Below are 15,692 nucleotides of genomic sequence, written 5' to 3' on the forward strand. Positions count from 1 at the left end.
TCCCTTTAAAATCATTAACTTTAGGGATGCTTGATTTTATTATTGCGATTATACCTCCAGGAGGCTAGGGGTCGCAGCAGCGAACGGTTGCCAAAATGGGCTAATCCTAAAGTTAAATAAAACGCCTTTAATTGACATTAATATTCCAAATTGCCGATGGTCAGAGGGCCCGGTGGCACCGGTGTATGGCAGCCTCGCCTCTGTCAGCCTGCCCCAGGGCAGCTCTAGCTACTAACCTAGCTCACCACCGTCAGGGTGTAAATGTAAAGTACAAGCCATTTACCATTTATATTAATGCAGTAATAGTACTATCGAACAATGGCGGCGCAAAAAGAACAAACCTTATGCTTGAAATGTGCCTATCCGGGAAGCCGGAAGTTCGGGAGCTAAATAGCATTTAGGCTATCGGATTTTCGGCACTAACTTTTAAAGCTTTGGCTTTATTTTAGCGATAATGATTGGACCGGATAACACAAACATCAATATCCCATCAGTGTATACAACTCTTATGGAGATAACTTGTTATAACCATAAAAACACACTCGATTTACATCAGAAATGACACGGAATCAACATGCTAATGGGAGCAATGTCATTCAGTCCCATGTGTTTAACACACTTTGTGGACGCATTACACCCATCTTTCCAAATAAACCATGTAACTCTCCCTGCTCATCCTCTGCCAAACCTGTGCCTTGTGTAAGTCTAGTTCACTTTGGCCATCCAAGGAAGATAGCAGTGGAAAGGGAAAACGTTGGTTCTTTAATAATTATTGAACTTTATTGATCTCACTGGAGACATTCACTTCTGCATCTTAACCCATCCCCTTGGGGAGCAGTGGGCTGCCACTGTGAGGCACCTGGGGAGCAATCGGGGTTAAGGGTCTTGCTCAAGGACCCAGAGTGCAGGCAGTGGGGATCGGACTGGTTACTTGCAACCTTCTCAGAGCCCAAGAGGACTGCTCTAACCACTAGGCCACCACTCCCCAAGTAGCGGGCTAGTGGTTGTGTGGCTAGCCAACATGTGGCCAATGGTAGGCAGGCCCGACGTCCTGCCTGCAGTCTCTGAGCTCTCAGCTTGTCTGGTGAGGGAAGGCAACCAATCTATGTCGACTGGAGTCTGCTTTTCCTGTAACAGCTGAGGAAAATAAACAAAGCTGTTTCAGCATTCTTTAATTCAGCGGCTGGTTGCGCAGAAGTTTGACTGCAAACTTAGCTTCTGATTCTAGTCGGCAGATCTCCGAACCCAGGTCCTGCTGCACGGAGGACAAGTCTCTCCTAAACTTGTGGGCCTTGACTCCATGTGAGGCCCGCCTGGCTGGCTGGTCTGGTTGGCTGGCCCCAGCCATGCTCTCTGCCCCTGAAAATCCAAAGGATGTTTTATTAGAACAATGTGATGAAGTGTGGTAGGAGGGGAACTACCACAGAGCTGAAAAGAGGCTGGGGAGGTGCCAATTCGTAAACCAGAAAATGACTGCACAAATCCGGGTAATTATAGGCCAATTGCTTTAACATTCAACATACACAAAATAATAGAAAAAAATATTAATGAAAGGTTAACACATCATATGGAAAAGAAAGGATATTTAAATTATTACCAAAGTGGCTTCAGGAATGGAAGAAATACATTGGATCCGACTATAAGTTTAGAAAAGCACAAGTAAATAGAGAAAGTGTAGTGTCTGTCTTTTTTGACACGGAAAAGGCCTACAACAAGATATAGAGAGAAGGGTTGTTAATCAGAATGTGTAAATCAGGTATCAATGGACAAATATACAGATGGATTAAGGAGTTTTTACATGGAAGATTAATACAAGTTAGAATATGAAAGAGTTTCTCAAGAAAATACATTGTTGAGAAAGGAACACCTCAAGGGAGTATAATCAGTCCCCTATTATTCTCAATTGTAATAAATTATATTTTCAGGGACGTAGAGGATGGGGTGGGATTTTCCCTTTTTGTGGATGATGGGGAGATTTGGAAGAGGGGAAGAAATCTGACAAAAACTACAGGAAGCTATTACAGAAATAGAGGAGTGGGCATATAAATGGGGTTTTAAATTTTCACTAGATAAAACAAAGACAATTCTTTTTTTTATAAAGAAACAAATTAGTACTGACTCAATACTAAAATTATATCAACTAGAATTAGAGTAAAACATTTTAAGTTCAAGTTCAAGAAAGTATTGGATAAATGTAGGAAAGTGTTAAATATTATGAGATGTTTAGAGGGAAGTGATTGGGGAGCTGACAGAACAGCATTGAGGACAATTTATTGTGGATTAATTAGATGAATTTTGGATTATGGTTGTGTGATTTATGGATGTTCAAAACAAGTACATTCCTCAAAAAGATGGATAGGATTAAATTTCAGACCTTGAGGTTATGCACAGGGGCCTTTAAAACTAGCCTCGTGAGACCATCCTGATCTCGCGAGGTTTCAAGGTTTCACTCGCAGATCAGTCTGGATACTCTCCGTTAAAGAAAATTTGGAGCCGTTCACCAAACGAACGTCCAATCAGCGTTGGCTTTGAGGCAGGTTGCGGTGTGACGCAACGGGAAGCGCGACAGTTCAGTCTAAAGAGCATGGCGGCTTCAGCCGATGAAACTAGCGTTAGCGTGGCTATCGAGCAAGTTTTATCGGAATTACAGAGTATTTCTCTGCTGAGCTAACGAGCCTTTACCTGCAGCAGCAAGAGTAGCTTGGCTTGTGGTTGTGTTTTCGTCGTCGCTCGTAACAGAGCGACGACGAATCTGATTGGTTTATTTGGCCCGTCTATCACCAACATAGGCCAATCAGCTAACCAGTATTTTTGCCCCTTCCCAAAATTACTTCAACGGAAGGTTTCCAGATGGATATGCGGAGCAAATCTATCTGGCGGAGTCAGGTAACTTTAAAACACCCCCAAAGGCAGAACTGCAGGTGGAAATAGGTAAAATGCCACTAAAGTTGAGAAGAGTACAGCTATCTCTGAATTACTGGGTTAATTCACAGGGCCACAATGAAGACCATTCATGGGTCTTCATCCATTCATGGTGACATCATCCAGAGAAGACGGCTCACCCGCTACTACCATCTAATGTAGAACAGATTACTAGATCAATGTGTGCTTCTGTGCTTTTTTGTTTCTCTTGTTGTGTCTCTGTTCTGTCTTCTGTAACCCCAGTCGGTCGAGGCAGATGACCGTTCATACTGAGCCCGGTTCTGCCGGAGGTTTTTCCTTCCCGTTAATGGGTGGTTTTTCTTCCCACTGTCGCTTCATGCTTGCTCAGTATGAGGGATTGCAGCAAAGCCATGTACAATGCAGACGACTCTCCCTGTGGCTCTACGATTCCCCAGGAGTGAATGCTGCTTGTTGGGACTTTGATGCAATCAACTGGTTTCCTTATATAGGACATTTTTGACCAATCTGTATAATCTGACCCAATCTGTATAATATGATTGAACTTGATTTTGTAAAGTGCCTTGAGATGACATGTTTCATGATTTGGCGCTATATAAATAAAATTGAATTGAATTGAATTGAATAGAACAAAGCACTTAAACCTTGTTGGGAAAAGGAGAGGAAGGAAACAAAAAGCTTTGGGTGGACAGTTAAACAAATAGCAGCAGATTTAGAATTAATTAAAATTTAGTCGATCATTACCATTGCCAGCAGTACCACCTTGGGTACTACCTGAAGCAAAAGTAGATCTTTCAATATTAGAAAAGAAGGAACAAGAGCAAGGGGTTTGTTTTGAATTCACATATTATACTGCCATATAGTAACAGTTACTACAGTTAGATCAAGAATCCAGCTAATAACATAGGAGCAGCTTTTATAGTTAAAGAGCTAAATATAACAATAATGAAGAGAATTAGTAATAATGTATCAGTATACACAGGAGAAATGATAGCAATTTTGTTAGCGGTGCAATGGGTGGAGGACATAAGACCATTGGGAGTAATTATGTGTTCAGATTCAACGTCATCACTAATTATTTTACAGAGAAGTCGCTCAGACAGCGGGGCAGACTTTGTGATAACAATAAAGCAAACAGCATATTCAAATTATGGGGATTGCAGTAATATTTATGTGGGGACCGGCACACATTGGAATCAGAGGAAACAAAGTGGCAGATAAGGTTGCAAAAGAGGCCATAAAAAAAAGGACATCGATGTGGCAGTTAATGTTAGCAAGATAGAAATAAAGAGCGTCAATAAACAGAGTTTGTAGAAAGGTTGGTAAAAGGAATGGGAGGAAGAGAGGAATGGACAGTGGTTTTACAAAATTCAAAGGACAGTGGGAAAATGTGAAGTGCAGGAAGGAACAGGACAGAAGAGACAATTATACCAAGACTTAGATTTGGGCACACATGCTTAAACAGCACTTTATTTACAAACAACACCAGCAGGTGTGACTATTGTGGGCTAAAAGAGACAATATAACATGTCATGCTACATTGTAAGAAAAATGAGGAAAGAAGGAGGGAAATGATACAAAGCATTAAAATGAAAAAAATGCATTTTAATTGAATATAAATTCTTTGAATGAACTCAGGACATCAGTGCTATGGAATTGTTTTTCATTATCTTAGAACAATCAATATGACTGAGAGGATCTGAGTCTTAAGTTTGCTGTGTTGATTTTGTTTTATTTTGTTTATTTGGTTTGTTTTTGTATGAAATAAGTAGTCATCTGTATCCACACCCTTACAATTTCGTTGTTTGCCAACCGCCAAAAAAAGAAGAAAAGAATAGTATTTTTTGAGCAGGCTTTTCTTGATTAACACTCCTTACCGGTTGGTGGCGGTAATGCATCAACTTGTGATATGCCAACCGCTATCACGAAGAAGACGTTCTTGTTGACGTGTTGGTACAAAGGTGTAGCTTTAGCATGCATTAAAATGCACCCTTTTATCATTGAATATATGAAATGAACTCATCCGATTTATTGCTTAGGTTCTTGACAAAACACTACTGAGGATAAACTGGAGAAAGTGCAAAGGTGGGTGACCTTAGATACTGTGACAAGATAGATAGCGGAAAGAAAGTTGTGATTCTGATATACCAGTTATGACAGACGGATTTGTCGGTGTTACGGATCGACGGCTCTTAATATTCGATGGCGTTATCCTGTAGCATTGATGATTGCTGCTGTAGACACAGAAGAGGCGTCGAGTTGGAGTACTGATCGGGAATCATTGAGGAATTTAGTTTCTATTACAATTAGGCCTACCGAACTGCGCTTAGTTAAAGTTTAGCTTTTCCCAAAGAAATCGTTTTTCAGGAGGGTTATTTATGAGATTTGTACTGTGTTGGTCACTAGCTGATAATAATTGACGGACTCGAGCTGAACGAGAACGTGTCATATTTACGAAAATGTAATAATTCAACTTCTCTTATTTTTTAATAGTAATTTTAAACGTATAAACGACATTCTATCAAAACATACAAATTAACCTAAAATATGAAAACTTGCTTTTATACCCTCGCCAGCAGTAAGTAACTGCTGTTGACCCGAGACAATCCAAATGTCATGGAATTTAGCTTGTAACAAATTAAATCCCCCCGTTCGGTGTCATTCCGTAACTGCTGTATATGATGACAAATAAATATACTTGCGCACACACACATCACAACAAATACTAACACTGTGTTTATAACAGGTGCGGTTGAATCCAGAGGTCTAAAGAAGAACTATGAGGAAGCGAAAGGTGGTGGATCTGTATAGAGCCCCATTTCCACTGTACACCATCAAAGTGGATGCGGCTACAGGGCTTGTGATAACAGCCGGAGGAGGGGGTGCCTCAAAGACAGGAATACAAAATGCTGTAGTAAGTATTGCTGATCAAGGTAGACATGGCTTTAGATTAACACTGAAGTCCCTCAGTTGCACTGCAATTTTAGAAGCTCAACTAGAGCAGAAGGTTGGCATTAATTATTTTAATACTTTTGTACTGTAAATAGGTTGTAATTGGGATATATTTAACATATTAAGTCAAAGTAGTCCCAACATGTTTTCTCAGCACCAGCTGACGAAGCGCTTCTTGTGGCCTCACCACATAAGTTTACGTTTAAAAGGTTAACGTTTTAAAGAAATATAGTTGCAAACACTACAAAAATATATTGGGATTTGTGTTTTTTTTCCAACATTTTGGTGTCATGTCATTTCAGGCATACCCTGGGTGCGATTTGCTGGAGGGGATGGGGGGGATCCCCCCCCTCTGGTTGTGATGTCCCCCCCTCTGGTTATTCATGTTTTATCCCTGGGGGGGATACATTCTTCCCCCTTCTAATCTGAATAAGTAATATTATCAGGGGTTTAATGTTCTCCGTCGCTGTGAGGGACTTTCGTCATTTGGAAAATGAGCGCAAAATGTTCCGTGTAGACTTTTTATTCAAGATTTTAAACAGAAGCTGCACTTAACCAATGAAATCTGGCAGAGCCAGGACATTAGCCAATCAGAAGGAGAGTAGGGCGGGTCTTTGCAAAGCGGAAATCTACCAGTCTGAGGTTTATCGTGTTCAATCATTTTAACTTTTGGAAGAACATCTCAAACTAACCACAGATGCATGAATGAAAGTAGTGGTGGTCAAAGGTTTTCTTTGGATTTATGCAAACCAGCAGGTCAGCAAGTTCAGTGGATAGAACAGCTGACAACAACTTCCCTCGTTAAGTGTGTCTGTCGCTGTTATGTTTTATTTAAAACTGGAAGAGTAACGCTCTAGCTCGGCTAATTTAGCATGACGCGCTTTTTTTTTTTAGAAGGAGGAGGAGGGTTGGAATGTGAAACCATGTCCCGGTTTGACTGGATCTGATTCAGAAAAAAAAAAATAAAAATCATAAATATTATTCCACCTGCGCTTTTCTGTAACAAAGAAGGTCGTGGAGGGGCTGTTGACTATCTCCAGCAGTCAATGAGCGAGAGGTGGGGACACAGAGTATATAGGATTGATTTATATTCAATGTGATAGTGGAGTTAATGTACAGGTGTGAAGAAGATGATGTAATGATGCAAGCTGCTGTCTTTTGAATTAGCTGCAGTTTATGGAGGGTCTTGAAATGTAAAGTGGAAAGGTGAGTGGACTGTGGACCAGTTTGGCAAAAGTGCAAAGGAAGAACTTGCTTGATGCTGCAAATATGAAAGTTAACCAGATGATGTTATGGATGTGGAAAGTGAAGGTTATGGAGAGGCTGTCCAGGATGGCGCCAAGGCTCTGAAGCTGGAAGGTGGGAGAGATACAGGAATTGTCAATGGAAGTAGCAGATTTGGTTAAAGTCGACTTTGCACAATAAGCAAATGAGGTCACTATGGTGGCATGATGTCCACGGCCCCGGGAATATATGGGCTGACTAGAAAATGTTTTCAGTCAAATTGATTATTTTTGCTTTAACCCCTGAATATTATGGATTTTTCAAAATTGATATTAATACATGTCTTGTGTCCTTCACATTTGTAAATTAATTTTGTTTGTTTTTAAAGAGTATTATTAAACTTTCTGCTCAAAGCGGTTAAAGTAAACTAATACCCACTCCTGAGTCCCGACAGTAGATGGAGCAAGTTTAAAAACAAAGGTCTAACCTACTGGATTTAGCTAGCTACCTGAAAGAGCACCTGCTAGCTAACCATTATTAATAAAACTTTGATTCATTAATACAACTTTTGAAATGATCCACCCCTCTGTTTTTTTTGCAAATCGCACACTGGGCATACCTTATAGAGAAGCTGGTTGCCTAAAGTTTTGCTCTAAAAAAGCCTAATCTCAAGACTGATTGTGAATGACGTCACATTTGCTCAAGCGCCTGGCAACAGCTTGAGTATCCAGGCTTTTCGGTCAAGCAGAGTACAAACTTAGAATGCAACATCTGCAATACCAATAATTTTGGAAGATGACAATGTTAAGTTCAACATGCTTCAATTGAGAAACACAGGGTAGAACAGCTCAAACAGTGGTGGAAATTCAGAGGCCTTAAAGATAGCAAAAAGAAAGCAGTGTAAGTAGAAAGGTAGGAGATTATGTCCTCTTGCACAATGTAGAAAAAATGTTATGTACTAGCAGACCCGGCGGCATGGTCGGGCGTTGGAGGGCTGTGCCCGCCCTGTGAGCCAGCTGTGCCCGCCCTGGACTGGAAGCTGTCTTTTTTTTTTTTTTCCTCAGAGTGGCCATCATCCTTTTAGTACTATCTTTGATGTGTCAATCATACAATTTAATAATAATAATTGAACTTTATTGATCTCACAATGGAGAAATTAACTTCTGCGTCTTAACCCATCCCCTTGGGGAGCAGTGGGCTGACACTGTGCGGCGCCTGGGGATCTTCAGTAGGGAGGCCCAGACGTCCCTCTCCCCGGCCACTTGGGCCAGCTCCCCCGGAGGAATCCCAAGGCGTCCCCAGGCCAGCCGGGAGACATAGTGCCTCCAGCGTGTCCTGGGTCTTCCCCTGGGCCTCCTCCCGGTGGGACGTGCCCGGAACACCTCACCAGGGAGGCGTCCAGGAGGCATCCTGACCAGATGCCTGAGCCACCTCAACTGGCTCCTCTTGACTTGGAGGAGCAGCGGCTCTACTCTGAGTCCTCCCCGGATGACTGAGCTCCTCACCCTATCTCTAAGGGAGAGCCCAGACACACTACGGAGAAAACTCATTTCAGCCGCATGTATCCGGGATCTCGTTCTTTCGGTCACGACCCAAAGCTCGTGACCATAGATGAGGTTAGGAATGTAGATCGACCGGTAAATCGAGAGCTTGGCCTTTTGGCTCAGCTCTCTCTTCACCACAACGGATCGGTACAGCACCCGCTTCACAGCAGGCGCTACACCGATCCGTCTGTCGATCTCCCGCTCCATCTTCCCCTCATTCGTGAACAAAACCCCAACATACTTGAACTCGTCCACTAGGGGCAGCACATCCTCCCCAACCTGGAGAAGGCACTCTACCCTTTTCTGGTTCAAGACCATGGTCTCGGATTTGGAGACCTTACCAGGGAGGCTTAAGAGTGTGATTCCTCTGTAGTTGGAACACACCCTCCGGTCCCCCTTTTTAAATAGGGGGACCACCACCCCAGTCTGCGAATCCAGGGGAACTGCCCCCGATGTCCACGCAATGCTGCAGAGCCGCGTTAACCAACACAGCCCCACAACATCCAGAGCCTTAAGGTACTCAGGGCGAATCTCATCCACCCCCGGGGCCTTGCCACCGAGGAGCTTTTTAACAACCTCGGCAACCTCAGCACCAGAGATGGGAGAACCTGACCCAGAGTCCTCAGGCTCTGCTTCCGCAATGGAAGAGGTGTTGATGGGATTAAGGAGGTCTTCGAAGTATTCCACCCACCGAAACACAACGTCCCGAATCGAGGTCAGCAGCAAACCACCCCCACTGTAAACAGTGTTGGTACTGCACTGCTTCCCCCTCCTGAGACACCGGATAGTGGACCAGAATCGCTTCGAAGCCGTACGGAAGTCTTTCTCCATGGCCTCTCCGAACTCTTCCCATGCCCGAGTTTTTGCCTCGGCGACGAGCCGAGCCGCCTGCTGCTTCGACTGCCGGTACACATCAGCTGCTTCAGGAGTCCCACAGGCCAAAAAAGCCCGGTAGGACTCCTTCAGCTTGACAGCTTCCCTCACCGCTGGTGTCCACCAGCGGGTTCGAGGGTTGCCGCCGCGACATGCACCGACAACCTTGCGGCCACAGCTCCGACTAGCCGCCTCAACAATAGAGGCGCGGAACATGGTCCATTCAGACTCAATGTCCCCCGCCTCCCTCGGGACGTGTTTAAAGTTCTCCTGGAGGTGGGAGTTAAAGCTCCGTCTAGTGGGGGACTCTGCCAGACGTTCCCAGCAAACCCTCACAGTACGTTTGGGCCTGCCCGGTCGGACCGGCTTCCTCCGCCGCCAACGAAGCCAACTCACCCGAGTGTCCAAGACATGCGGCCGCAGATCAGATGAAACGACAACAAAGTCGATCATTGAACTACAGCCTAGGGTGTCCTGGTGCCAAGAGCACATATGGACACCCTTATGCTTGAACATGGTGTTTGTGATGGACAATCCATGACGAGTACAGAAGTCCAACAACAAAACACCACTCGAGTGCAGATCAGGTGGGCCATTCCTCCCAACCACGCCCCTCCAGGTCCCACTGTCATTGCCCACATGAGCGTTGAAGTCCCCCAGAAAAACGAGGGAGTCCCCAGGAGGGGCACTCTCCAGTACCCCTTCCAAGGACTCCAAAAAGGGTGGGTAATCTGAACTGCTGTTTGGCGCATAAGCGCAAACAACAGTCAGAACCCGTCCACCCACACGAATGCGGAGGGAGGCCACCCTCTTGTTCACCGGGGAAAACCCCAACGTGCAGGCACCGAGATGAGGGGCAACAAGTATGCCCACCCCAGCTCGGCGCCTCTCACCAGGGGCAACTCCAGAGTGGAAGAATGTCCAGCCCCTCTTAAGGAGACTGGTTCCAGAGCCAGAGCGGTGCGTCGAGGTGAGTCCGACTATCTCTAGTCGGAACCTCTCAACCTTGCGCACAAGCTCAGGCTCATTCCCCACCAGAGAGGTGACATTCCACTTCCCAAGAGCCAGCTTCTGCAGCCGAGGAACGGCATGCCAAGGTCCCCGCCCTCTACTGCTACCCAGGGGAAAAAAAAAAAAAAAGCATGCCCTGTCAGCACTGGAGCAACCAATTGGAAAAAAGGTTGGATTTTTAGTTTACGCTTGTTTGGTCATGATGGCTGGGCAATTCTGGTCCCCGTTTGTAGATTTTATTTATTTATTTATTTTATATGCTGCTGTCGTCCTTGGGAGACATTTACAATTTATTCCAGCAAGTATTGAGTTAATAAAGCAACACACATCAGTCAGATAAACACAAAACAAATAAATCATAACCTGCGGTACTATGCACACCACTTGGCCGACAGAAGTGTACTAAAGACGGACTAACATCAGCCCTGGCTGCGGTTTCCCTCGGAGGTCTGCGGGTCACTCCGTTCCACTTATTGTCTGCCTTTTTTTTTTTTTAAATTACGTACTAACTCTGTAAACAGGCCACATAGGGAAGCTTAAAAGTATAATGTTCTCGCCTCAAACGATCTGAAAACGTACTTTTGAAGAACAAGAGCAGCAGAAAAGGGAATTTTTAACTTACCGCTGTGAGCTCTGTTTGTGCTGTCTCGAATCAAGCTGTGGCCGCGAAGCATTCTGGGCAAGCGGTGAGTCTGAAGAATGCACAAGTCTGCTCTGATGCATGCTCGATAAAGAGGGCGGAGCGAGAACAACATCCGGGGATTCGGCGCGTTCTCGGTTTGGTGTGTCACTACCCGATCCGTACCGGTAGCACGATCCGTACCATCAGCTCATTTGTGCACGGGTGAACAGAATAACTTCCGGGTCGCCAAAAAATAATGTAATTACGGTACTGAAAATACTTATTTCTATACTTAAATCATTAAATAATGCTAAACTATATCTTAAATAAAATATTGAAGACTTTTCTGAAAGAAATTGATATGTTTTACATTCTCTCCATTGTATTGCTTGACATCATCATCGGATATGCTCAGAAGTCCGGGAAGATATCATTGCGTAACTTTTATCTGTATTGTCTGAATGCACTCTGTTAGTTTTATTGCTTGTTCAAACAGGACTGGAAAAAAATATTTCATTCTTAATTATACCGTGAATTTCGTTATACAAATAATCGTGTTCTAAACATTTATTTTATTAGAAAATTAAAATGATCGATTGAGATTTTAGCACCCTCTGGTGTACACATAATAAACTAGAGAAGACCTCTAGTTTATGATGTTTTTTATTTGTTTACAAAAACGAACAGGTAATAGAACAGAACACACACAAAGCGAAGGCATACCTTATTAAAATACATTTATTAAGCACAAAATACATACATATGCAAATCAAATAAATGATAAACTTCAAACAAATTCAAAATCAAATACGTTTCTGTACTCCTATACGTGTTGAGCTGGGGGTGTATGTACTTTAAGAAATGATTTATATATTTTGTATTTCTGTTGTTTATTTTTTAGAATATGCAATATTGCCGCAAATACAAAGATATACAAAAAGAAACCCCTGCCTCGAAAAAATACAAAAGAATAAAAAACTAAGAAAAACTAAATATTTCCTACCGGAAGTTATTCTGTTCGCGCATGCGCAAATGAGCTGATGGTACGGATCGTGCTACCGGTACGGATCGTGTAGTGACATGGCGTTCTCGGCAATTGGAACAATGCTCAGTCTGAGGCTGATGACGTGTCACGAGCACACAAGACCGCTTAAGAACGCATATTGAGAAACGGCCATTGCCTTCAGTCACCGCCGCGGTTCGGCTGTGGTCACTGTTGGTGTCGGTAGAGCGGGATGGAAATTTGGTCTTATTACCAAACAATTACAAGAAGCGACAATGAAGCAGAGAGCGAGCTGGGAGGAGCGCTATTAATCTCTGTTTGAAATGTCAGCACTGAAGTCTAAACAGGAGTAAACATTCACGCTAGGAGGGTTAGCTAGACAGCTAGGAGGGTTAGCCAGGACAGCTAGCAGCACAAGGAGCAGAACCAAGCACTAAAACTGCCAAACTGAACAGACTTGAGTTACTTGCAGGTAGAAGGGAACTCTTGCTTTGTTCTGCTCCTTGTGCTCCATAGCTGCTGTAATCACAGAACCTGTTCTAGTCAGAGAATTGTTACTTCAGTCAGTGTTCAGCCTGACACCAGCACTCATGTTTATTTGCGTGTAGCTTATGCTGGACTTTTGAGTTAAGACACAGCGCTACAGGTTACCCCATGTCACTGTTAGTTTCAAGTAACCCAAACCAGCATAAAACCTGCCCAACTTAAAAGAAAGAAACAAGCCCAAATCTCAATCTCTGTCATGTTAAAAGCACAGACCTATTAAACACATAAGAACATGCCATTAGCACACAACTGTGCTGAAGCAAAGAAAAGTACTGCACATATGGGCTCCAAACAAAATGTACGATCAGACAACCAAATAACACACACACTTTAATAGATAGTTGATAAGTAGAACTCAACCCCTCTTGGGCGTTTACACTGACCAAACACTTGATTAACCATTATTCTTGTTTTATTTTAACAATCAATATTATTCATTATAACTATTATTCATTGACAGACCTCTCAACTTTTATCAAAAATTAAGAGTGAGATTATGCTAATTTTGGGGGCGGGGCTTATTTGGGGTGGGGCTAACTGGACCCTGGAAGAGCCGGTGGAGTCTCAACTCCATCTCATTTTTATCCCACCAGACATTGAAGTAGACATGTATTACTTTTGTTGAAAAGAGAAAGAGATGTATTAATACCTTATTGTTCAGTTAATGGATTAAAACATAAAAAACACACAATTGTTCAAATAATACGGAATAAAATTAAGTAGTTTTAAGTTATTCACCGAATTATTACACTGTTACACATTAATCTATGGGTTTGTTTATCATTGTAGATCTATAACCTGATTGGTGGATCAGGCTGAGTTTCATCAAGTCTTTATGGTCAACATTTTCCCCTCAGCAGCAACACTAAAGCACACAGAGGTTCCCGCTGCGTCTTTATGCACGATCCAGCTGCTGACGTCTCCCTCTTTTCAGCTCAATGCACTTCTAGACTGTTACAGTTTATAACCAGTCCGTTGCCAAAAAACGGATCCCCTGCTGTTTCATAGAAACATACACTTGTAGTTGATGTAACATTTTCTACGTGTTTACACATGTGTTCTGAACTACTAGTGTGAATTTCAGGTGTGTGGGACAATTTTTAAATTAAAAACATAGGGGGATGCGTTTTTTGGCAGCCCCATTGTCAAAAAACGCATCCCCTGCTATCTCAGAGGAGTTGACACTTGTATGACTGTATTCCTGTATATCCATCTGTGATTAAAGGACAAGGGTCAGCAAATGCAAATTCTGCCCTGTAAAACATTGACAGCGCAATTGTCGCTCTATGATCTGAAGCCCCATTTGGAGCTTTTAAACAGGCTTTTGAAAAACTTTGATAATTTGCTGCTGTAATATTATAGATTTTTCAGAATAAAAAGCTAGCAGATGTGCAGAATCAAAACATAACAGAAATACAATTATAGAGCATTCAGTATTGTAAGAAAGCCCACACTGTTTCTGGATAAATAGATTATTGTATGAGTTAAGTTCTATTCCGTTTTATGCCTCTTTCCTTGTAAGTTTGAAATGTCCCATGCCCCTGAATGCACCATAGCTTTCTGACAGTCGCGAATGCATCACACTGGTCTATGAACGCTGTGCTGTTTACTGTAGAAGCAGTCTGATCTTCCGTTTAGGACAAAGCTTTGCAGTTTCAAAACTCACGTCGGTTCTCACGGTTTATTGTTGTGTGTGAATGACAAGAGACCACAACAAATAAATCAGCCGTACCTCGGATAAAAACTTTGGATTTAATGTTGTTCATAACACCCGTACTTTTGTAAGCGAATCTGCCAAATACAGTTTTTTTTCACACTAGAAGTACATTTAAACGTTTTTATAAAATTAATATAAGAACAAGTCGCTCCGTTGGTCGTATTTTAATTTGTTTTCCGTCGATATTCATTTGTACAGAGCGAGGCGCACTCCCGCGACAGGGGATGCATATCTCGGCAGGCATGCACTTTTGAGCATAACACCGGCTCACTTTCACCACTGGTTAAGACTAAAATTATTCATAACTCTGATTACTCTTCCTGCTGCTCTGTTAACACGAACTGCAGCAGGAATTACTGATGGCCACAAGTTGTGAAAGAAGCCGAAACAGCTCAGCAGAAGGCGGAGTTTTGTGGTCCGCAGCCCAGATGGGCTTTGTGATTTTTATGCGTGAGAAATGCCATGTTTGCGTGTGAAATGCCATGTGTTGCGTGTGAGTGTGTGAAGTTAGTGAAGTGCGTGTGTCACATGGTCAATGCGTGAGAGTTGAGAGCTATGTTCATTGATGATGTCAGATCGACAGATTCAACTTATTTAAAAAATAAATGACTATTTTGATATATTTTGTTAGTAATTCTTTCTAAAAGCCGAACAAATGTAATGAAAAGCTTCCAATTTTTTTGTCTTGTAGATTTGGCCTGCACCTTGGCCTGAGCGATAAACAAAAAAATTTATCAACACCAAAATTTACGACAATAACCAACATCATTTGCCTATGTCTGTATTTTTGGTGTTTAAAAATAAAAATAAGTCTTGTTTTGGCTGTGTATATGTAGGCTATGCTCATGTCCCTTTAAAATGCAGTGCTACCTGTCCAGTCTGTAGTCACGTGACTGCACCCATCCAGTCTCAACAAATGGGAGACGGTCAGGTTGATAAAATGGAGAAAATTTCAAATGTTTTAGTGGCGGTGACAGTAGAGCTGCTCGAGGAGGAAGAGGAGCAGCTGTTAGGTACGTTGCAGCCACATCTGATCTTTGGTGCGGTCGGACAACGGACCTGTTGATTTGTCTGACTGTCGGTTATATCAATGATGAATGGAAACTGGGCACCAGAGTGCTCCACGGCATATTTTCCAGCCAATACCACGGAAATGGTCGGGCCAGGTTTAAGTCCAATGCTGTGTGTATGGGACGGCAACAGACCTCTCAACTTTTATGGAAAGTCAAGAGTGAGATTTTGTTCATTTTCAGAGCGCGGAGGGTTTGTAGCTTGGTTTCGCTGTCACAGCAACTGGAC

At 42.9% G+C, this 15,692-nt stretch overlaps 1 protein-coding gene across 1 annotated transcript in view; it reads left to right on the forward strand.

Annotated features, from left to right (window-relative positions):
* Positions 1-4,813: 4,813 nt before the first annotated feature.
* preb (prolactin regulatory element binding) overlaps positions 4,814-15,692 on the forward strand; it is a 54,624-nt gene continuing 43,745 nt past the window's right edge. Inside the window, exons 1-2 of the mRNA XM_012857131.3 lie at positions 4,814-4,986; positions 5,648-5,815. Coding sequence (XP_012712585.1) covers positions 5,681-5,815 — 135 coding nt within the window. The 5' untranslated portion in view covers positions 4,814-4,986; positions 5,648-5,680. The remainder of the gene's footprint in view (positions 4,987-5,647; positions 5,816-15,692) is intronic.

Source organism: Fundulus heteroclitus, unplaced genomic scaffold (genome assembly GCF_011125445.2).
Source record: "Fundulus heteroclitus isolate FHET01 unplaced genomic scaffold, MU-UCD_Fhet_4.1 scaffold_61, whole genome shotgun sequence".
NCBI classification, from domain to species: domain Eukaryota; kingdom Metazoa; phylum Chordata; class Actinopteri; order Cyprinodontiformes; family Fundulidae; genus Fundulus; species Fundulus heteroclitus.